Genomic DNA, 21,545 nt, shown 5'->3' on the forward strand with positions numbered 1-21,545 from the left:
CCAATTTTTTAAATGTGGAAAAAAACTTTTAAAAGAAGGTAAAGAAGCAGGGGCCGACACAACCACAGAATGAATCCTCAGAGCCAGGTGCCCATCCAGCCCCCTAAAGTCACAGGCAAAAGTGGCAGAGCTCAAGTCCTCCCTCAGCCCGCGCTTGCCCCAGGCCCCCATCCCAGCAGCGCCTCACTGTAGAAGGAGCAGAGAGAGGGAGGACGCAGTGGGGGAGGATGAATGGGGGGCAAGAAGGTGGGTGGGCAGGAGAGGATACGGAGTGGGGGACCCCCACTCCAGGCCCTGGGGGGCAGGTTTGCTTCTATAACTGGGCTGGTTTCATGACCTCATCCAGCTCCTTTTAGGGAATCTCCCTTTGACTGGAGTGCTTTGAGAGGGTTTTTGTGGCTCGCGGTCAGCCGCCTCTGGTGGCTCCGAGGAGGAAGGACAGTTGGGAGGGTGGGGTCAGCTACCTGGCTGATCTCTGAGGACAGCACCCAGTTGTCCCTGGCCACGAGCATCTTCAGGGAGGAGACGTTGTTGTAGCTCAGGTACACCTGGACAGAGCACACAGAGAAGCCTCAACTTCCGCCTTCCTCGGGGGCTCCGTGCCGGGCTGCGCTGGGGCGGGGAGAGGAAACTGGACGTGAAGGAAGGAGCCCTTGGCTTTGGGAAAGGAGGCCGGGGCTTGGCAGACGCCTACTCCTCTTGGGGCCCCAGCTCCCTCCTGCCAAGCAAGGGGACACAGGAAAGCCCTTGGCTACCTGTGCCAGTCTTGCGGCAGCAGTATCCCATCCCCTCCGGGCCTACCTCCAAACCCGCTCACAAGAGGGGAGGATCGGGGATCCCGACGGGCCTGAGAACGGTCGGCTCAGGGCAGAAGGCCTTACCTGGTTGCTAGGGTCCCAGGGGACAGAGAGGGGCATCTCCGCCTGCTTACAGGACACGATGTACTTCCTGGGAGAGAGGGAAGACAACAACCTTGGTCCCTTGGGAGCCCACAGACTTCGCTGCTGGCTTACTGTGTGCCAGGCCCTGTGCTCAGCCCAGCGGCCTGGGAGAGACTCCTGTCTGGCCAGGGAGACTGGATGGGCACACAGAAAACAGCAGCTGAGGACATACACACTCAGAGGCGGGGGCGGGCTGGGGGAAAGGTGCAGACCCCCAGCACCCTTGCTGAGAGACTTCACTCTGGCTAAAACGACCTCACTCTTATGCCTCAGTGTCCTCAGCTGTAAGATGGGATCAGTGGTCACACCTGCCTCCTCATGGGGTCATCACAGGGAGAACAGTGCTTGGCATATGGTAAACCCTCCATTTATGCACATCTTTCTTATTAACATCGGATGGTGAATCCTGGTGTGTTGACAGCCCTTTCAGGTTTGTAAAGTGCTTTCACAGCAGAGTCATTCACACCTGGATTTGCTTCTTAAGCAATTGCATCTCCTCTCAGAGCCTTTCTTTCTTCATCTGCCAAACGGGCATCAGAGTCAATGGGAGGAACACAGGAAGTAAAATTGGCTACACCTGGCCAGGTTCAAATTCTCATTCTGCCCATCATTCCTATCTGAGTGCCCGTGGCCACCTAATCCCTCTGTCCTCAGTGTCCTCGCCTGTACAAGGGGCCAGTAAGACCACTGTGTCATGAGGCCAAGACCAGAGGCTGCCTGGATGTAAAGGCCCAGCCCAGGGGCAGCACCGAAGAAGCACAAGTTCCCAGGGCCAGGGAGCAGACAGGGAAGCCCTAGAGCCATGTCCACTCCCACCGCCCGGCCCCCACTTTCCTGTCCAGGCGGATCTTCTTCCTGGCACTGGCCTCTCGGTACCGCCGTTCGCCATCCTGGGGAGAGGAGCAGAGACAGACTGTGGTGCAGGAGGGACAAACAGCTTGCCCCCACCCCCATTACTGCCTGCCCCCTTCCCCAAAGGGCCCAAGGAGACCCTCCCTGCAGCCCTAAAGTGAAGTTCAGATCTCACTGGGGCAGCCTGCACAGGACAGTGCCCGGTCACTGAGCTCCAGCCCCAGCTTCCCCTGAGGCTCCCTGAGTGACTTTGGGTACACCATCTGCCCTCGCTGTACCTGCTTCCTCCTCCGTAAAAGGGGATCCCCAAAGGGCACTTACAACGCTAAGAACCCACATTTATTGAGCACTTGCTATGGGCAGGCATGCTTCTGAAGTGTCTTCCATGCAAAGCTGCATCTAAGCATTATGACAACCCTCTGAGGTTGGCACTAGTACTATCCCCAATTATTTTATTTCATTTCATTTCATTTTATTATTTTAATTGCCTGCACCGTGCAGCTTGCAGGATCTCAGTTCCCCCACCAGGGACTGAACCCGGCAGTGAAAGCCTAGAATCCTAACCACTAGGCCACCAGGGAACTCCCAGTACTATCCCCATTTTACAGAGGAGGAAACTGAGGCACGGAAAGGCTAAGTGGCTCAGCCAAGGTCACAGGGCTAAGGAGTGGGGCCAGGAACAGAACCCAGATGGCCTGACCCAGAGCCCACCCTCTGAACCACTACTTCTAATGTCTCCCCACTCGTGAACATTAAGTGGCAAAGGCCTGAAAGGGCCTCGTGGACTGTCCACTGTCCCACCACCTGCCAGGCTCCCTGCTCCTCCGGCCACCACCCATCTTGACTGCCGAACGCCCAGCTCTGGAGCGGGGGTCTTCTCAGCCCATGCTCAGTCTTGTGAGGTGGGCGGGCAGGGTGGGTGACCTTCCTGGAGAGAAGGAGCAACCTCTCCAAGGTCACTACCTGGCTCCCCAGAAGCAAGCCCGAGCCTGGTCCAAAGGAGGCGCAAGGGAACATTGTTTAGAGCCAGCCTTGAACCCAGGTCCCTGACTCTCATTCCTACGCTTTTTGCTCCCCTGTCACCGTGGTCAGAGCAGTCGCCACTTACTCAGCCCGCAGCAAGGTCAGTATCTCCCCAACAGCCCTGAGAGGCAGGAACTGCAGATACACCCTCTTTACAGATGGGGAGTGAAAGCTCGCAGAGGGCACCCGCTAGAACGTGGCCAAGGTGGGGTTCCAACCCACCTCTGACCCCAAAGCCAGTGCTCTTACAGCTCTGCAGGCTCATGAATGCCTCTTAACGCCCGGCACGTGGTCTGAGTTCTTCCAGGAAGCACAGGGTGCCTTCCTTGCACAGGGAGCCTCCCCGGGGGCGGGTTAGACCAGGGCACTCGGGGCTGGCTATGCCCCAGCAGAAGGACAGAGCTGGGTCCACTCCCCAGTCCTACCACCCTGGGCAGAGAGGGAGGGGGGCTGGCGGTGGGGCACTCACCCCAGGCTGGGGCCGAATCCAGGGCAGGATCTGAGGCTGGTTATCTGCATCCAGGACCACAAAGGTCATGAAGGCGCTGTTGATGTGCCGCCGCTGGGTCTCGGCCTCCTGGCGGTAGGCCTCCACACACACGCCCACCTCCATGCTGAGGGGGATGGAGGGCTGGTCTCAGCTGGACAGACCTTCCCGAGGCCACCCCCTCCCCAACACACACGCACACATGCACAGATGCACACACGTACTCCTGCAGTTCCTCCCACAGCCCAGATCAGAGTCTGATGGGCAGGAAACCCAGAACTGTTCCCTTTCAACAATGTTCACAGAGTGCCCACTGCACCCCTGGCCCCGTGCTTGTCACTGGGGTCACAGAAATGAATAAACCGGTCCAGTCCAGGTCCTCATGGGCTAACAGATAGGGGATGGGGCAACAAACATCTATATAAAATACGTCACGTAAACTGCAAAGGGTGATGGAAAGACATAAGAAAGGAGGTGGAGGGGCAGAGCCTAATTTGAGAAAATGTTCATCATACACCTATTCACCAGCACTTTAATAGCCATAGCCGTGCTCCTGACAGCTCCGTTGCTGCTGTTTCTGTATCTCCGACTGTCTTTATGAATTATAAAATAGCAGCCACCTCCATTCCCCCTCACTTAGGAAGGTCTATGATCCCAGAATGTGGACATTATGCAGATGGGGAAATCAAGACCTAGAACAGGGCACTAACTTGCCCAAGGTCACACAACAGTCAGGAAGAGAATTCTGCACTAGAAACCAGGCCTCACAGCTCCTAGTTCAGGGCTTTCCCCCTGCATGACAGTAGAATGTGTGCTAGTCAGACTGTGAATAGTAAAATAATAATAATAATTTTAAAAATAATAATAAGCAGCAGGAATGGCTGACCTTCACTGAACGTTTTCTCTGGCATTCTACTAGTAACCCCTCATTGAATCCTCACAACTATGAGGTAGTTGTGGTGAGCCCCATTTCACAAGTGAAAGAACTGAGACTCAGAGGGGTTAAGTAACTTGCCCAAAGTCACACAGCTGATAAGCCGTGAACCAAATTTGAACCCAGGCAGCCTGGCTCCAGATCCCTCACTTTTAACAACTATGCTATCATTGAAAATGACCAAATCTTTGAAATCACCAAAAAGCTTTCATGGGGGTATCAGAATTCATTCCAAAGGTAAGGGCTCTGGGAACTAACTGCTGTTTTAGGAAAAGGGTGGGAAAGGGTTTGATAAACAAGGGAACACTGGCAAGAGGTGGCCCTGTGACCTGAGCACACACAGTGTGGCAGGACCAGAGACAGGAGCCGGGGAGAGAGACAGAGACACCCCAAGCACATGGTGTGACCTGTGACGGCGGCAGGCACAGGGCTCGGGAGGCCAGAGAAGGAACATCAGAGCTGAATCTTGGTGATGGTAAAGGGACCCAGCAGCCAGGCAGAGTTCAGATCTCATAGACCTCAACTACAGGGGAAACGGTTCCTGCAGTTTTGTGGTAAGGTCCCTTCTTAGGTCAGGAAGAGCCCTCAACCCCAAGAGGCCCCATCTCACCCATCCCAGCCCCACACCTGTGCTTGAAAGCGTTGTTCACGATGGCCTTCAGCACCAGGCGGTCCCCAACCTGGGATGGGCCCCGGAAGTGGAACATCTCAATGGCCTTCAGCGTAGGGTGGGCATGGCACAGCCGGCTGGAAGAGGTGGGGGGTCAGGGGGACAGGACAAATGCCTCCAGTGCTTCAGCCACTGGCTTGGGCCAGCCTTCTCCTGCTGCCCCCAGACCCAGCCCAGAACCACATGTACCACCCTCTGGCCCACCCACTCCCACCCAACCCAGTGACAGCTCTGCCCAGAGGAAGAGAACTAAAGTCCAATATCACAGCTTAGAATACTGAGGTCTACGTGCGTAGCTGGAAAAAAGCTGAATTTGAGGTGACATAGGAAAGGTCAGGGCTCGCGGTAAACCTTTTCCTTCGAACTTTTACACCCTAGCACCTGCTGTTCCTACTATCTGGAAGCCCTCGCCTTACCCAATGCTACTCGTCATTCAAGGCCCAGATGAAGTACTCCTCCTCCAGAAAGCCTTCCCTGACTATCCACACTCTGACCCTCCTCTGAGATCTTATTATTCTCATAGCCTGGGCTGCCCAAAATAGCATTGCTTATGTACTGTGTCCACAGGTTAAACACAGAGGAGGGGCCATTGGAGCTGGTCTCTAAAGGGTGAGGAAGAATTTGCCTGGCTGAGGAGAACGTGGGTTGGGGAGGGCACTCATGGCAGAGCGAACAGCAAGTACAAAGTCATGGAGGTATGAGAGTGTCAGTTAGTGAATGTCAGTTATCATAACTATAAAAAAAAGCCCCGATACTTGGAGCAGAACAAGACCCGGACAGGCACAGAGGTTATAGGAAAAGGAAGTAATTATTTCCACCTCTAGGGGGAAGGGAACAGTCAAAGAGGCTTCATGGAGGAGATGGGCAGGATTTTAGCAGACAAAGAAAACTGGAGTTGGCATGGTGGGAAGTCAGCCAGGAGTGAAGGCAGGGGATGGGAGCATAGGGGATGGGAGCATGGAGGATGGGAAGGGGAAAGGCAAATGGCTTGATTTGCAAGAAGTGTTAAGATCCAGGAAGCAAGCGAGCAGGGCCAGGGCAAGGGGAGGCCCTGGTGCCAGCCGGGGGGCTTGGCATTTCCCATGCCATGATGGGAACCATGGAAGGAATGGTGAGCTCACAGAAAATCATTCCTCTCTGGTTCTCTGGGTCTGAAGGCCCCAGATTACCCTGAAAGAACAGCCAAGCTTCTGAAGCCTTGAATGCCAGTACCAAGCTGGGGTTTCTCCCGCAGAGGGAGCTGGCCGAGGGAAGGAGGAGGAGAAAGGAGGGGAGGCACAGGCAGGGCACTGCCCTCACCTGGCTGCAATGGTGGCCACGTTCTCCATCCAGGCCATGATCTGGCCCCCGAAAGTATTGCCTTGGTGATTGGCGTGTGGGGGCAGGACCAGCTCCACACTCTCCACTCGGGTCTTCTCGGCTGGCACCATGCAGCTACAGTCTCTGCTCTCCAGATCTGACCAGAGAGGCGCAGAGGGAGGGAGGCGGGGAGGTGAGAAAATTCCCAAGGGCAGACCCTCCCCATGGGCAGCCCAGGACCCCCATGCCCACCAGTCCACCCCACACAGATTCTTTTATTTATTCAGCACCCAGGAGGTGCCGTGCATCTCCCATCTCCCGGGGGGGAGAGAGCTCATCAGGGAAGGCCTGTGAAAGAGGTAGCCTTTCACCCAGCTTGCAGGCTGCTCAGAGATGCCACAGGCAGGGAAGAGGGGAGGTTGAAGGCCTGAGCCAAGTTCTGGAGACCAGACAGGCAGGACAGTCACAGGGAGCAACGAGGCCTTGGCTTAGCTGGAGCTGAGGGCAAGTAAAGGGACAGCACCAGATGAGGCTGAGTGGTCAGCCAAGGGCCCGGATGCCAGGCTCAGGCATTTGGACTGATGCTTGGGTAGAAGGGCTGTCAAGACAGGAGGGATCTACAGGGGCTGCAGTGGGATGGATGGTTCCAGCGGGCCTTGACAACTGTAGGAAGAGCTGGGCCTGCCCAGCCACGGCCTCCGGGCCCAGCATAAATAACAGCACACGGAATTCAGAGCACAGCTCACTGCCTTCACTGGTGTTTGCTACTTCTGCCTGCTCTCTCTCCACTCTGGGCAGCTGAACTACCCTTGGTTGGTCCTAAAATTGCCTCCTTTAGGTTTCAAGGATGGCTCTGCATTCTAGTGTTCTGGACATCAGTGAACAAATCCAAGGTCACCCCTCTAGGCCTTTGCCCAGCCTGTGCCCTCTGTCAGAAAACCCTGCCTCACCTCTCCACCTGTCAAAATCCTCCCAGTCCAAAGCAGACCTTTGTGTGCTGGTACAGGACACTCTCCAAGATATGCTTTTAAGGGGAAAGGAGCAAGATACAGAACAGTATGTACTGTATGTTTACTTTTGGGTAAAAAGAGAGGGCAAACTGGTAGGTAGTATGCTTAAATATGCAGAGAATACTTCTGGAAAGATGTCCCCAAATGATGAACAGTAGCTGCCTCTGGAGGGAGCCTTGGTTCTGGGGTAGAAGAGAGTCTTGCTTTTTACTCTATCTCTATGCCTACACCTATCTCTATCTACCTACCTAGCTAGCTACCTATCTATTTGCTTTGTTAAAAGTCCTAGGGTTCAAGGCCAAGCTCAACACTACCTTCCCAAATACCTTGACTCCTAGAGACCCAAATGCATTTAGCAGATTAAAAGTGTTTTCTGTATGTCCCAGCTCCATCTTCATGGCTCCTGGGAGCTGGGCGAGATGTCCAAACGCTCCCTTTTCCCTGAATGAACCTTGAGGCAAGAGGGCCATCCAGGCCTGAGGCCACCCGTGGGCGGACATCCCCAGGAGACTCCCTTCCTCCCTCTGCTCAGTAAGGGCCCAGGACAGAGGGGGCCATGCAGGACATGGGCTGCCCTCCCCACGCACGGCGCTCACCATCCTGAATGACGCAGTTGGCCAGGAGGTCCTTGATGGTGTCTGTGTAGACCAGCCGCATGCGCCGGCGCTCGGCTGCCACGCTGTGCTCTGTCTTCTCCTCCTCGGTCCGCAGCGTGATCTGCTTCAGCTTCACCTGTGGCAGGGGGTGAGGTGGGGGTGCTCAGGACAAGTTTCCTGAAATAGCATGAGAGCCTGTCCCCCAAACGGCCATCTCACGCCTGGGGCTGCTGGATGGTTACAAGTTTTGTCTCCTCTTTGTCCCCATCTTCCATCTCCCTGCTGACTGATACATCACTTTCATCCTCCAGCGTCCCCGTCCCCATTCTTCAGCAAAGGCACTGTGGATGGGGGGTGTTGATGCAGGACAGGGGAGGCAATGGAGAGAACTGGAGGATCCTGGGGTGCGAGGTGCACAGGGAGAGGTGGGGAAAAGCAGAGCGGGGAGGCGCCTGGGGTTCAACCACAGCACGGGGTGGGCCTTCTTCTGGGGATTCCCTGCTGTGCCTCCACCTCTACCTCTCCACCAACCCCCAGAATCACCACGTAGACAGGCACCCAGGTGGTCCGGCAGCATCGGGTTGTCAGGTGTAGCCACCTACCTTGGAGAGCTCCCGGTGGGCCACAAAGGTGGCCAAGGCCTTGCACACGCTCCACTGCTTGTCAGAGCACAGGTCCTCGGAGGCCACCTGGATGCCCACCTGGAGAGGAAGAGCAAGGTGGACGACTGAGGAGGGAGGAAACAGAGCTCACCAACCCGAGGCCCCGCAGGTGGAGACAGCAAGTTCCACCCCAGGCCTGGCCTCTGGTGCTTCTGTATCACCTACCAAGTCCAGGGGGCTAGAGACCTGGGGTAGGTTCTGATTCTGCCCCTGGCTCCCTGGGACACCTTGGGCAAGTCACTTCCTTTCTCTGGGCCTCAGTTTCCTCATCTGTAAAATGGGAATGATGAGGCCCTCTTCCAGAGCTCACAGAGCCCTGTGCATCCCCAAAGAGTCCTCCCATTAAACCTTCAACAACCCTGCCACAAGGGAATCATGTTCCCATTCTACAGATGTGCAGACAGAGGCTGTGGGAGGTAAGCTAATGGACGGAAGTCCAGCGCCCTCCTCCAGACCACTGCCTTCAGGGTCAGGCACAGTGGCTATCTTCCTTGCATTCCTGAGACCACCTGGCTGCTGAAAAGAGGGTCTGAGACTAGGTGTGAAGACCCAGGAGGCTGGAAGTCAAGGCTCACATTGGAATCTACATGGCTTGGTGACCTGGGGCGAATCTCTTCCCCTCCCTAGCCTCAGTTTTCCCTTCTGTGTTATGGATATTGGACATTGCCCTAGGATCCCCCCAACCCTGCCAGCTGTTTCAGAACTCTGCTGCCTCAATCAGGGCACTGTGAGTGTGAGTGTGAGTGTGCCTGAGCTGGCGGCTGAGAATGAAGAGGAGGTAGAAACCCACCCACCCACCTGCTCACCTCCATACTGGAGTTGAAGGCCCGGTTCACCTTGGCCTTGATATTCACCACTTGTCCAACACTGAGGAGAGAAAAGCAGGATGTAGGCCTTTCAAGAGGGGACAGAGGGAGAGAACAGGGGTCTCTGCTGATAGGAACTGGCAGGAGAACATCATGGCATACGGAGCGTATTCACATCTACCACGTCACTGAGTCCTCAAAGCAAGCTGGCAAGACAGTGTTAGCACCTCATTCTACAGGTGGGGAAGCTGGGGCAAGAGAAGTGGCATGATGTCATTCATCTCCCCCTTTCCCCCGCTCCCCCTTGTCCAATGAATGCTCAAGCTTCTCTTTGCTCTCAGCTCAACAGTCCTTCCTAAGGAAATCTCTCCCTGCCCTCCCAGAGCCCCATAAGGTTCACCCTCCTAACACTTCTTCCAACAAATTGACCTCTGTCTCCCCCACAGTCCTTAAGCTCTGCTGGGGCAAGGATCATGTCTGTTTTGCTCACCACTGAATCTTCAAGTCCTTGCACATGGCACAAGGTAGACCATGAATAGTGGCCTACTGAATTAATGAATTCCACAATTATTGAATGCCTACTAAGCACAAGATACTATAAACATAGGGTAGGAAGGGAAATAAAAACATTTAAAGAATACCTACTGGGCTTCCCTGGTGGCGCAGTGGTTAAGAATCTGCCTGCTAATGCAGGGGACACGGGTTCGAGCCCTGGTCTGGGAAGATCCCACATGCCGCAGAGCGACTAGGCCCGTGAGCCACAACTACTGAGCCTGCGCGTCTGGAGCCTGTGCTCCGCAACAAGAGAGGCCGCAATAGTGAGAGGCCCGCGCACCGCGATGAAGAGTGGCCCCCGCTCGCCGCAACTAGAGAAAGCCCTCCCACAGAAACGAAGACCCAACACGCCATAAATTAATTAATTAATTAATTAATTAATTAAAAAAAAAAAAGAATACCTACTATGTGCCAGGCACTGTGTGCGACCTCATTTGAACCTCAGAACAAGTTTGGCAGGTAGGTTTAGGGGGGACTGAGCATCAGAGAGGGTAAGCCATTTGCCTAAGGTCACCCAGCTAAAGATGGACAGAGCCAGGATTCTAGACTGATTCTACTGACCACCCTAGCCCTGCTCTTTCCAGCTGCAACTGTCCCTCTAGAATGACTCCCAGGTCCAGATGAACATCAGAATCCCTGAGGGAGCCACTTTGCTGCCCTGTGCTGACTTTTTTTTTTTTTTAATTATTTAATTATTTATTTTTGGCTGTGTTGGGTCTTCAGTGCAGCGCGCAGGCTTCCTCTAGTTGCGTCCAGCGGAGCTACTACTCTTCGTTGTGGTGCATGGGCTTCTCCTTGTGGTGGCTTCTCTTTGTTGTGGAGCACGGGCTCTAGGCACGTGGGCTTCAGTAGCTGTGGCGCACGGGCTTAGTTGCTCCGTGGCATGTGGGATCTTCCTGGACCAGAGCTCCAACCTGTGTCCCCTGCATTGGCAGGCAGATTCTTAACCACTGCGCCACCAGGGAAGTCCTGACTTGTTCATTTCTGTTATTATTATTATTTTTTTAGTAGTTCTAATAGTCAGATAGGGGACTATCATTTTTAGGAGATGCATGCTGACATATGGAGGGATGAAGTGTCATGATGTCTGCAACTTACTTTCAAATAGTTCATACAACAGTGATACTATGGATTTGGTTCCAGACCATGGCAATAAAGCAAATATCGCAATAAAGCGAGTCACACAATTTTTTTGATTTCCTGGTGCATATAAAAGATATATTTACACTATACTGTAGTGTATTAAGTATGCAATTGCAATATGTCTAAAAAGCAATATACATACTTTAATTAAAAAATACCTTCTTGGGACTTCCCTGGTAGCACAGTGGTTAAGAATCCGCCTGCCAATTCAGTGGACATAGGTTCGAGCCCTGTTCTGGGAAGATCCCACATGCCACGTAGCAACTAAGCCCGTGCATCACAACTACTGAGCCTGTGCCCTAGAGCCCGCGAGCCACAACTACTGAACCCCGTGTGCCTAGAGCCCGTGCTCCGCAACAAGAGAAGCCACCACAATGAGAAGCCCGTGCACCGCAACAAAGAGTAGCCCCCGCTCGCCGCAACTAGAGAAAGCCCGTGCACAGCAATGAAGAGCCAACACAGCCAAAAATAAATAAATAAATCTATTTATTTAAACAAATAAACAAACAAACTTCAAGGGAAAACAGATAGAGAGGGAGAGGGAGGGGGGAGGAGGGGGTAGATGGAGAGGGTGTTGCAGGGAGATGTAGGACCTACGGGTTAAAAAAGGACTTAAGAGGGAAGTCCCTGGTGGTCCAGTGGTTAGGACTCGGCACTTTCACTGCCGGGGCCTGGGTTCGATCCCTGGTCAGGGAACTAAGATCCCGCAAGGCATGGCCAAAAAAATAAAAAATAAAAGACTTAAGAGACCTAGCAACCAATTGCAACCTGATTTGCATCCTGACTTGAGCAACAAAAATAACTGTAAAGCAAAACAAAATAAAAACAAATTCATGAGACATTGTGGGCAACTGAATGCTGACTGGATATTTGATGTTAGTGAGAAATTGTTCATTTTCTTTAGGTGTGGTAGTGGTATTGAAATTATGTTTTTAAAAGTTCTTATCCATTAGAGATACATTTTGAGATATTTAAAAATTTTTTTTTAGAATTTAATTTAATTTAATTTATTTATTTATTATTTTTTGGCCACGTTGGGTTTTCGTTGTGGCGTGTGGGCTTTCTCTAGTTGCGGTGAATAGGGGTTACTCTTGGTTGTGGCACGCAGGTTTCTCATTGAAGTGGCTCCTCTTGTTGCGGAGCACAGGCTCTAGGCGTGCAGGCTTCAGTAGTTGTGGCACGCAGGTTCTAGAGCACAGGCTCAGTAGTTGTGGCGCATGGGCTTAGTTGCTCCGCGGCATGTGGGATTTTCCCGGACCAGGGCGCAAACCCGTGTCCCCTGCATTGGCAGGCGCATTCTTAACCACTGCGCCACAAGGGAAGTCCTTTGAGATATTTTTAAATGGCAAAAGCAAAAACAAACAAAAAAACCTTCCCCAGCTTTCCTCAGGTATGGCCGGGCCTTTCCTGGCCACCAGTCATGCTCCAGTCCCCTCTCCAGCTTGTCTACCTTCCCAGGATCCTCTCCAGCTTTTCCTCCCACCCACACCCTCCTCTGCCCAGACTCACCTCTACTCCACTGGGTCCCGCAGCGTGCCCATCCATCATGTACACACCCCACCCCAGCCTTCTCTATCCCTTGCTCCTCCAAGTGCCAGATCCCATGTTGGCAACAGAGACCCAGAGCTGGCCCAGACACGGCTCCACTGGCCTACAAATTGTCACTACACACAGTACTGGAGCCAGCTCAAACACCTCCTCCAGGAAGCCACCCTTGACTACTCTCTGTGCCACTCACTATACCCACACCCAGACATATAGGCAATGAGGCCTGTTTGTTAAGAACAAGGGCTCTGGGGCCAGACTGCCTGGCTCGTAGTATATCCTGAGTTCTCCACCAGCTGTATGACTCTAAGCAAGTTACTTCACTTCTCTGGGCCTCCGTTTCCTCACCTGTAAAATGAGGGTACTAATAGCCACGACCTCATAGGGTTGTTCTGAGGACTTAAGTTAATTAAAAAGACATTACAAATAACGCATCAATATTGGCTCATTGTGACAGAAGTACCATACGAATGTAAGATGTTAATAATAGGGAATCTCGGCATGGGGTATATGGGAACTCCGTACTATCTACAGTGTTTTTGTAAATCAAAAAACTATTCTAAAATAAAAGATATTTAGAAAGAGTATTACAAAGCACCCATATGCAGAGATCATTATTAGCCTGGAATTCACTGCTTTGAATTGAAATTATGTTTCTATATCTGCCTCCTTGCAGTCTGGGAGCTCCTGGGGCACAGGGACTATGTTCCAGTTGACTTTGTGGACCCCAAACCCAGCATGGGCCCTGGTCCACAAGCAGTGATGAATGACTAAATAAGTGAATACAGGGACCAGCCAAACTTTTCCCCTAACCACAACTCATGGGGCACCAGGAAGTCCTAAATAAGTCCTTGGCACTTGATGTCCTAGGCATTGATAGTTTAAGAGCAGACCTGGAGGCCAAAGCACTGTATGCAGCCCTGCAGCCTGTCCTGGGCAGAGGGCTCAGCATGCTCCCTGGGTCCCAGCAAAGCTGTGCAGAGACAAAGCTCAGCACGGTGTAATGAAGAGTCTTCTAACCAGTACAGACAGTTAAAAAAAAAAAAAAAAAAAAAACCCGAAAACCCAAAAAAACAGGAGGTAATGAGTTCCTCATCCCTGGGGGTACATGAGCAGAGGCTGAATGGTCCAAACTTCTGGGTCAGGCTCTGCCAAGGCACCTTATCTAGGGACCTCCCTACAGTCTGACGACCAATGACCCACAGAGAATGTCCAAGCTCAAAAAGGCATTCACTGATCAAGTCTAACCCCTTCCATTTTGAAGATAAGAAAACTGAGGACCAGAGAAAGAGACTGCTTTCCCCAAAGTCACACAGCACCCCATGATGCTGCCTCAGCAGCACCCAACTCCAAGCCTGGCTGAGGGAGCTGCCAGCCACAGGGCAGCTTCTAGCCCATCGCTGTCCCAGAGACCTTGCAGACGGGTCACTGCTCACTAAAGTCTGCCCCCTCTCCATCTGCAGAGGCCCTCAGTCAGCTGAGGCAGGTTCCAGGCAGCACACAGGCTGAGCAGGCAGTAGATGGGGGAAGGGCTCTGGGCTCGTGGTGGGGAGACCAGAAGGAAGGGCAGGAGGGGCCGCTTACCTAATGGTGTGCTCAAAATAGATATCGTCCATGGAGGCTGTGACACAGGGGCAGCCAGCGTGCCTCTCCGCTGGCGTCAGGAGAAGAAAGCACGCGTTAGCAGCCTCCCCGTGACCCAGGCCTCTGATCAAACGTCAGACCGCCTAGCTAAGGCCTGCCTCCTCGCCCGTGCTCCCACCCTTCTTTACTTTCCTCACCGTGATGACGACACCCTGACCCTGTCCTACATATCTGGGTTTTGTCTGTCTAGTGCCTCTCCCTCCTGCTAGACTGCATGTCACTTGAGGGCAAGGATTTTTGCCTGTCTTGTTCACTGCTGTGCCCCAGTCCTGGAGCAGCGCCTGGCACGCAGGAGATACTCAATAAGCAGCTGTCAAGCACCTGTCAAATGAATGAATGATCACACCATGCTATTCTACTTCCTGACCTCCTAGAGTGCCCGTACCCCTGTCCAGTCAACCTCACCCACCTCTATCTCCTTGCCTGAGTCATTCTTTCTCTGAGGACTGTGCTCCCAGGCCTTAGTCCTTCTAGAATCCCTTCTCTGCCTCCAGGGCTGGGGCAGAGCCTCTGGTCTGTTCTCCCAGAGCCCTGCTTCCACCTCCCTTTCCCAGCTCCCATCAGACAGTGCCGGGGGCAGTCAGTCTCCTGTCTGGCCCCCCCATCAGACTGAACTCTCTGTGGGCTGGAGAATACTGGGGCACCCAAGGCAACGAAATGAGCTCAATCCAGCTCCACTCAACTCTACTCAATGCCACAGGCTTTGCTCACAGCCAGTCCCGGAGCAGCCACATTGAAGGTTGCGCTGTGTCAGAGCAGGGACCTTAGGTTATAGTACTCAGAGCTCTGGGGGCCTCCGGGCAAGAGGCTGGGCCCGAGCAGAGCATGGAGAACTTGAAGAGGGCATCGCAGGCAGGTGGAGCAGCCTGAGCAAAGGCTGGGATGAGGGAGGAGGGTGGCACCCGGGGACGGCAACCGTCTCTGAAAACTGGGGCCCCTCCTCTGGGTGTGTGGTGCCGGGGCTGGGAGGGCAGCTGTGCCGGGCGCGGCCTCACCGGACAGGCAGGCGGTGGTGTCAATCCACTTGAGCAGCTGCCCGACGCTCAGCTCGCCGCGCTGGTTAGTGTGGCAGGGCAGCACCAGCTGGCTCATCTGCACCTCCGTGGGGTTCCGGTAGCCCTCGCCCTCTGCCATGTTGTTCCCAGTGTGTGAGGCCGACTTCCGGGATGCACGGTTGGAGAACACGGAGGCCAGGCCCTGGGGAACAGACCAGGCGGTCAGCTCACAGCAGGGTCTCCCAGATCTGCCAGTCCCAGAGACCCCAGGGCCACCCACCATAAGACCCCAACTCCAAGAGTGGCCACAACCTTCCAGCCCAGGGTCTCAGACCCCCAGGGGCTCTCTGGATGCCCTTATGCCCAGCTTCCTTTTGGCCAACAATTCCGTGTTAACATAACCTTGGACCCGAAGGAGGGGGCTGGGAGAGAGGGATGGAGCAGAGAATTAATTCAGCTGGTGGGCCAGCTTATTCAAGTTTTGCCTCAGATTCTCCTTCATTCTGGAAAGATTCCCCCTCACTCTTCAGGGAGGCCTAGTGAGCCCCACAGCAGTCAAGCCTGGGGATTTGCTCCTATTTCATCCTATAAGAGCCCCTTCCTTGGGCTCCTCATTCTTCAGATGACATCAGTAGCAGCATCTCTGCTGGGTGCTCATCCGTCATCAGCTCTACTGACCGGGAGGGCTCTGGGCGGTCACCGACCAGCTGGCTGATCCAGACCGGGGCTGGAACAGCTGCCAGCTGGAGAACCAGCAGAGAAAGTCCTCAAACTCATGACTTAGAGGAGGAGTTTCTGCCCAGGGCCCAGCTTGTCTCACTCGCCAGGCAGCAGAGGTGGGACGTGCCTAGCAGTCCCCTGGATGGGGTGGGATGAGGAAGGGGAGCCAAACTGCCATCCTATCTCTCTCGCCTGCTTTCTCTCATCACACTGTGAACAGAGGTGGGGAAACCTGCCTGCGTGAGAAAAATGACAGGAGGGACAGGCATAGGGGTTCCAATTTTCATGGCCAATGCCAATTGTGGTGATGATAAGTCACCGCTAACATTTATAAAGTGCTTATTAAGTATCAGATACTCGTCTAAGCACTTTACAAGTACTAATTCAAATTTTATCCATACAACAAACCTCTGAAAGAGGTACATTATTATCCTCATTTCAAAGATGAGGAAACTGGGACTTCCCTGGCGGTCCAGTGGTTAAGACTTTGCCTTCCAATGCAGGAGGTGCAGGTTCAATCCCTGGTCGGGGGCGGGGGGGCCTCGTGGCCAAAAAACCAAAGCATAAAACAGAAGCAACATTGTAACAAATTCAATAAAAAAAAAAAAAAAAATAGATGAGGAAACTGAAGCCCAAGTAAGTGCCAAGCCCAGCTGTGACCCACAGAGTCTTAGGTCCTACCAACCACACTACACTGCCTGAAGGACCTCCTGGGGCCCAAGATGAGGAATCTAGGGCCCTGGATGCGGATTCAGCAGCAAAGAGTGCTATGACCCGATGTTGACCCTGCCACTGCTGCAGGATGGGGGCAGTGACGGCTCGGGGCAAGGATGGGTCTCATTCTGGCAGTCTATACCATTTGGATAACTCCCTTCACAAGGATCCTGTAGCTAATTCAGCGAAGTCAAAACACACGGAGTTAACTTGTTTAGGTCACTGACCCCCTAAGAGGTAGAACTGGGATTTGAACCAAGCCAGTCTGACCCAGAACAGCTTGTGGGTTCCCAGACAGGCAGCTCATTCCCAAGAGTCCCTGGGTACCAGGCTCAGTGCTAGGGACCAAAAAGAGAGAGAGGAGGGCAGTTGCGCCAGGAGCTCGCAGCCTGGGTGGGGGCCTGCGGGTGCCAGGCTGCCAGGCTGTTGCAGGCAGCTCCCAGGCCGCTGCAGTCCAAGCATCAGGACCCGTCACCATGGTAACCACTGCCAAGGCATTTCCGGCCTGGTGTGCATTGGGGGCCTGCTTGGATGTGGATGCGGGTGGCTGGCTTTCTGGGTGTGGGAGACGGTAGAGGAAGGAGGCAGGCAGACTCCGTTCACCCACACTCTTCCCCACCCCTCCCATGGCTAGAGGTTCTGGGCAGAACATTCCAGAAAGAAGCCCTGGAGAAAGCTAGGGCAATGCGGGAGGCAAAATGCAGAGGGTAAGGGGGCAGAAGAAAAGCAGAGCATGTGGTTTCTGGGCCGTTCTGTATGTGCACACAGGGAAGGCCCCCAGCACAATGTCCTGCTTTATAAGCCTATTCTCGTCTACTGCCTCACTGGATCCTCACGAGGCAGGCAGAGGGTGAAAACCGTTTATCCCATTTTACAGATGAGGAAACTGAGGATGGAAAAAGCCCTAGACCAGCAGTCAGGACATCTGAATTCCAATCCTCTCTGCTTCCCACCTAGCCAATACCCACTCCTACCAGCCTCTTATTTCCTGTTGTGCAAAACAAAAGTCCCATCCATTGGAGTCTACATGCCTGGAGGCAGGATCTTTGCCTTACCCATTTGTTCATTCATTCATTCACTCATTCATTCACCGAGCACCTCCTCTGTATTGGACTCTCCCCCAAACACTGAGCATATAAGAGAAATTGGGCCAATCCTTTGCGAAGCTCCTACTCTAGTGCTCATGCTTAGAAGTACCTGGCACAGGGACTTCCCTGGCGGCGCAGTGGTTAAGAATCCACCTGCCAGTGCAGGGGACACAGGTTCGATCCCTGGTCTGGGAAGATCCCACATGCCACAGAGCAACTAAGCCCGTGAGCCACAACTACTGAGCCCACGTGCTGCAACTACTGAAGCCCGCGCGCCTAGAGCCCGTGCTTCGCAACAAGAGAAACCACAGCAATAAGAAGCCCACGCACCGCAACAAAGTGTAGCCCTCGCTCGCCGCAACTAGAGAAAGCCCATGCGCAGCAGCGAAGACCCAGCGCAGCCAAAAATCAATCAATAAATGAATTAAATTTTTAAAAAAAGAAGTACTTGGCACACAGTAGGACCTCATCAAAGGTTTGTAAAGGAATGTCTAGAGGCAGACTTGAGTTCAAATCCTAGCCCTGCCCCTCAGGTGCTATGTGATCCTGAGCAAGCCCCTCCCCTCCTGAACCTCATCTGTCACTCACCAGGCAGGGGCAGGGGGAGACTGCCAGTCCCCAAGATATCCCACCCTTGATTCCCGGATTCTGGGATCTAATCCTGCAGGGCTCTGGCATGGCCAGCTGAGCTTTCCAATGAGGAAGCTAAGGAGCCCGGTTACCTGTCAGGCAGGAAATACTGTACTCCGAGCAGGGCTGAGCTCCCACCCCACTCCCCCCAAGGCAAGCTAAGGAACAAGCCCCACTGTGCTGTGCTGCCACTTCCCTCAAAGAGAGGAGTGCAGAGCCCCTCGGCTGGAGCATGGGCAGGGAGGCAAAGCACAGCCTCTCAGACTCCAACTCCTTCCTTGGGCTCCAAGGCAGTCTGCCACGTCAGGGCAGGCAAGGCCAGGCCTCCTTCTAATCCCATGGTGGGCAGGCATCCAGCCCGGGAGGCAGGGGCGTGTGTGGCCCAGGCAGGGTTTTGCCAATAAGGCTCCAGAGCCGAGCCATTCCTCTCAGGGCCAGTCACGGGGAGAGCAGAGGCCCTGGTCAGAGTTAGGGCCTGGGGTGGCCAGGCAGGCCGAGCCAAGACAGCTGACAGGGAGGACAGAGCCTGCACGAAGGTGGGGAGGGCATCTAAGGGCCAGGGACATGCGCTCTCAGACGGTAGCCATGCCAGGCGCTGGCTTCCAGCCGTAACAGACCCGGCCAGATTCGATAATCCCAGACTAGGCCCCAGCTGGCTACACTGTGGTCACTGTGTCCCTTCTCCTCAGCCAGAGTCGTGTGACAGAACTGCTGGGTCAGAGCAAGAAAGGCCACTTTGCTCAATCCCTTCACACCTGGGGAAACTGAGGCACACAGAGGGAAAGGCTGGTCCTGGTAAAGCCCCCTCGGCCAGGGCTCCTTCTGGGCAATTTGACAACAGGCCCACACTACAGACTTAATCTGGATTTCCTCCCTCCCCCAAGTAGCCAAGTCTCAGTGACCCAACCTCCTTAAACTCTCAGGCTAGCCCCCCTGCCCTGATGTGCTCAGGCCCCCGCACTGCTCACTCACTGGGTTATTTCCACAGCCAGTCCACAGGCCTCCAGTAGCTCTCCACCTCCTTCCAGGCCTCTATGCAACACCGGAAGGATCTTTCCAAAACCCAAAGCCACCAACTAGACAACCACAACCTACAGCGTCCTGCCTTGCAGGGAGGCTGGACCCAGTCCTTGCAACTGGGACTTCGTTCTGTGCCTTAGGACCACACAGACTTTTCTGAAGAGCAAGCCTGAGCAGGCATGTACCCTGCTCAAGACTCCTCGATGGCTTCCTACCGTGCTCAGGATCGAGGCCCTACTCTGTAGCTCCTGCCACTGTCCCCGCCGCTGCTCTCCCAGCTCCAGACCACGCTCGGTTCCTCAGAGCACACTCTCACCCCACCTCCGTTCCTCTGCCACATGGGCACTGCCTCTGCCTAGGATCCCTTCACCTGCGCTACCTGCCAAGTGACTGCTTCCTCCTCCTCCCTCTTCAGCACCTCCCCCCGCCTTTTCCCCAGGGAGAGTTAGGGCCTCCCTGGCCCCCACAGCCTTACTGTCTCCACACGGCACTGACCGAGCTGTGCAGTCACTGTTTCAGAGCCACCTGCCCCAGCAGACAGGCATTCCCACAGGGCAGGGATGGAGTCAGGCCTGGCACAGAGCAGGTGCCAAATAAACGCCTATGGGAGAGGAGAAGGGTGATGACAAGGGCGGCCTAGGAGCTGAGACTTGATGACGAGGACCATCTGAGGTACAGGGAGGACTGCAGAACAGCAGGAAGGGGAAGCAGGAAGAGCAGGGACTCCAGGGACGGGAGTGGCCGGGGCAAAGGGAAGCAGGTGGGGAAAGTACTAGGTACCTGTTTGGGTGCAGACAGAGGGAGGGGCCAAGGAGTCCCCAGAAACCAAGGAAGACCCCTGGAGAAGGGCGTGGCCTCCAATGATTAGCGCGAAAATGTAGAGACCAGCCAGCAGAGACATCTTAGTGCCTTCAAGAACCATCTTGAAGGACTTCCCTGGTGGCTCAGTGGCTAAGAGTCTGCCTGCCAATGCAGGGGGCACAGGTTCGAGCCCTGGTCTGGGAAGATCCCACATGCCGTGGAGCAACTAAGCCCGTGCACCACAACTACCGAGCCTGCGCTCTACAGCCTGAGAGCCACAACTATTGAGCCCACACACCGCAACTACTGAAGCCCGCACGCTCTAGGGCCTGGGTGCCACAACTACTGAGCCCGCGTGCTGCAACTACTGAAGCCCGCACGCCTAGAGCCTGTGCTCCACAAAAAGAGAAGCCACTGCAATGAGAAGCTCGCACACCACAACAAAGAGTAGGCCCCGCTCACTACAACTAGAGAAGGCCCGCGCACAGCAACAAAGACCCAAAGCACCCAAAAACAAAAAAGAATCATCTCAAAGAACAGGCCTAGAGCAGGGGAGGCCCACCTACCCTGGAGAGGAGGAGCTGGCCTGGGTGACCGCTCAGCTCACCCACCATGACACGGGGCTGCCCTTGGGCATCAGCCTGGCCTGGACTCAAGTCCGGCTCCACAACTAACTTGTGTGACTTCAGGCAGGCTGCTCAGCCTACCTCTGTGGACTACCTACAGTTCCCTCAACTGTAAAAATGGGATTATAATACCTACATCCAGGGTCATCGTGGGGATGAAATTAAACAAGATCAAGTGTTCAAAGCTCCTAGCACACGTCTGCCACGTGGTTCACATATATTGAGGACTTAGGTTAGCATTATAAACTGAGTTTGGGCTTCCTACAGAAATATAGCTGGGAGACACCTAAACAGAGCTCAAACCAGACTGTCTACATAGTATTTTCTCATGTATGAGTTCACCAGAACCTCATGGCAACCCCATGAGGAGGCAAGACCGGTAGCCGGTTTGAGAGGTTCTGTGAGAACTCAAAAAGCCAGCAATAGTGGTGCAGGGATTCAAGTGCAGGGTGCAAGACCCCGCACGGCCCTGCGCCCCCCCCCCCCCACTCTCCCGCCTGGCCTCTCCCCGGGGGGTGGGAACTGGAAGGCAGGCAGGCAGCAGGGAGAAGTGCCTTGGCCCACCGCCAACGAGGCCTCATGAAAACCAGGCACTCCTGCAGTATGAGGGAGCTGCCTAAGCTGGTGCCCTGTCCCCACAGAGGTGGCTCCAGGCTCTCAGAGTGACCAGCTGCCTCCCAGTGGTTTTCCCACCAGCAAGGCAGGAGAATCTGTCAACCTCCTAAACACCCCTTCAAGTCTATTCCCTGTCTTCTTCCCAAAAAAGGCTCTGAGGCAGCCTGCA

At 54.3% G+C, this 21,545-nt stretch overlaps 1 protein-coding gene across 5 annotated transcripts in view; it reads right to left on the bottom strand.

Annotated features, from left to right (window-relative positions):
- ACOT11 (acyl-CoA thioesterase 11) overlaps window positions 1-21,545 on the bottom strand; it is a 52,587-nt gene that overhangs the window by 13,489 nt on the left and 17,553 nt on the right. For all 5 annotated transcript variants that reach the window (XM_082429730.1, XM_082429732.1, XM_082429729.1 and 2 more), the window contains exons 2-12: window positions 15,163-15,364; window positions 14,108-14,177; window positions 9,281-9,341; window positions 8,415-8,513; window positions 7,813-7,948; window positions 6,207-6,363; window positions 4,865-4,984; window positions 3,286-3,430; window positions 1,772-1,831; window positions 882-944; window positions 465-548 (exon numbers count right to left, since the gene is read on the bottom strand). In XM_082429730.1, coding sequence (XP_082285856.1) covers window positions 465-548; window positions 882-944; window positions 1,772-1,831; window positions 3,286-3,430; window positions 4,865-4,984; window positions 6,207-6,363; window positions 7,813-7,948; window positions 8,415-8,513; window positions 9,281-9,341; window positions 14,108-14,177; window positions 15,163-15,301 — 1,134 coding nt within the window. In that variant the 5' untranslated portion in view covers window positions 15,302-15,364. The remainder of the gene's footprint in view (window positions 1-464; window positions 549-881; window positions 945-1,771; window positions 1,832-3,285; window positions 3,431-4,864; window positions 4,985-6,206; window positions 6,364-7,812; window positions 7,949-8,414; window positions 8,514-9,280; window positions 9,342-14,107; window positions 14,178-15,162; window positions 15,365-21,545) is intronic.

The sequence above is a fragment of the Balaenoptera physalus genome (genome assembly GCF_965194825.1).
Source record: "Balaenoptera physalus genome assembly, chromosome: 1".
Classification (NCBI taxonomy): domain Eukaryota; kingdom Metazoa; phylum Chordata; class Mammalia; order Artiodactyla; family Balaenopteridae; genus Balaenoptera; species Balaenoptera physalus.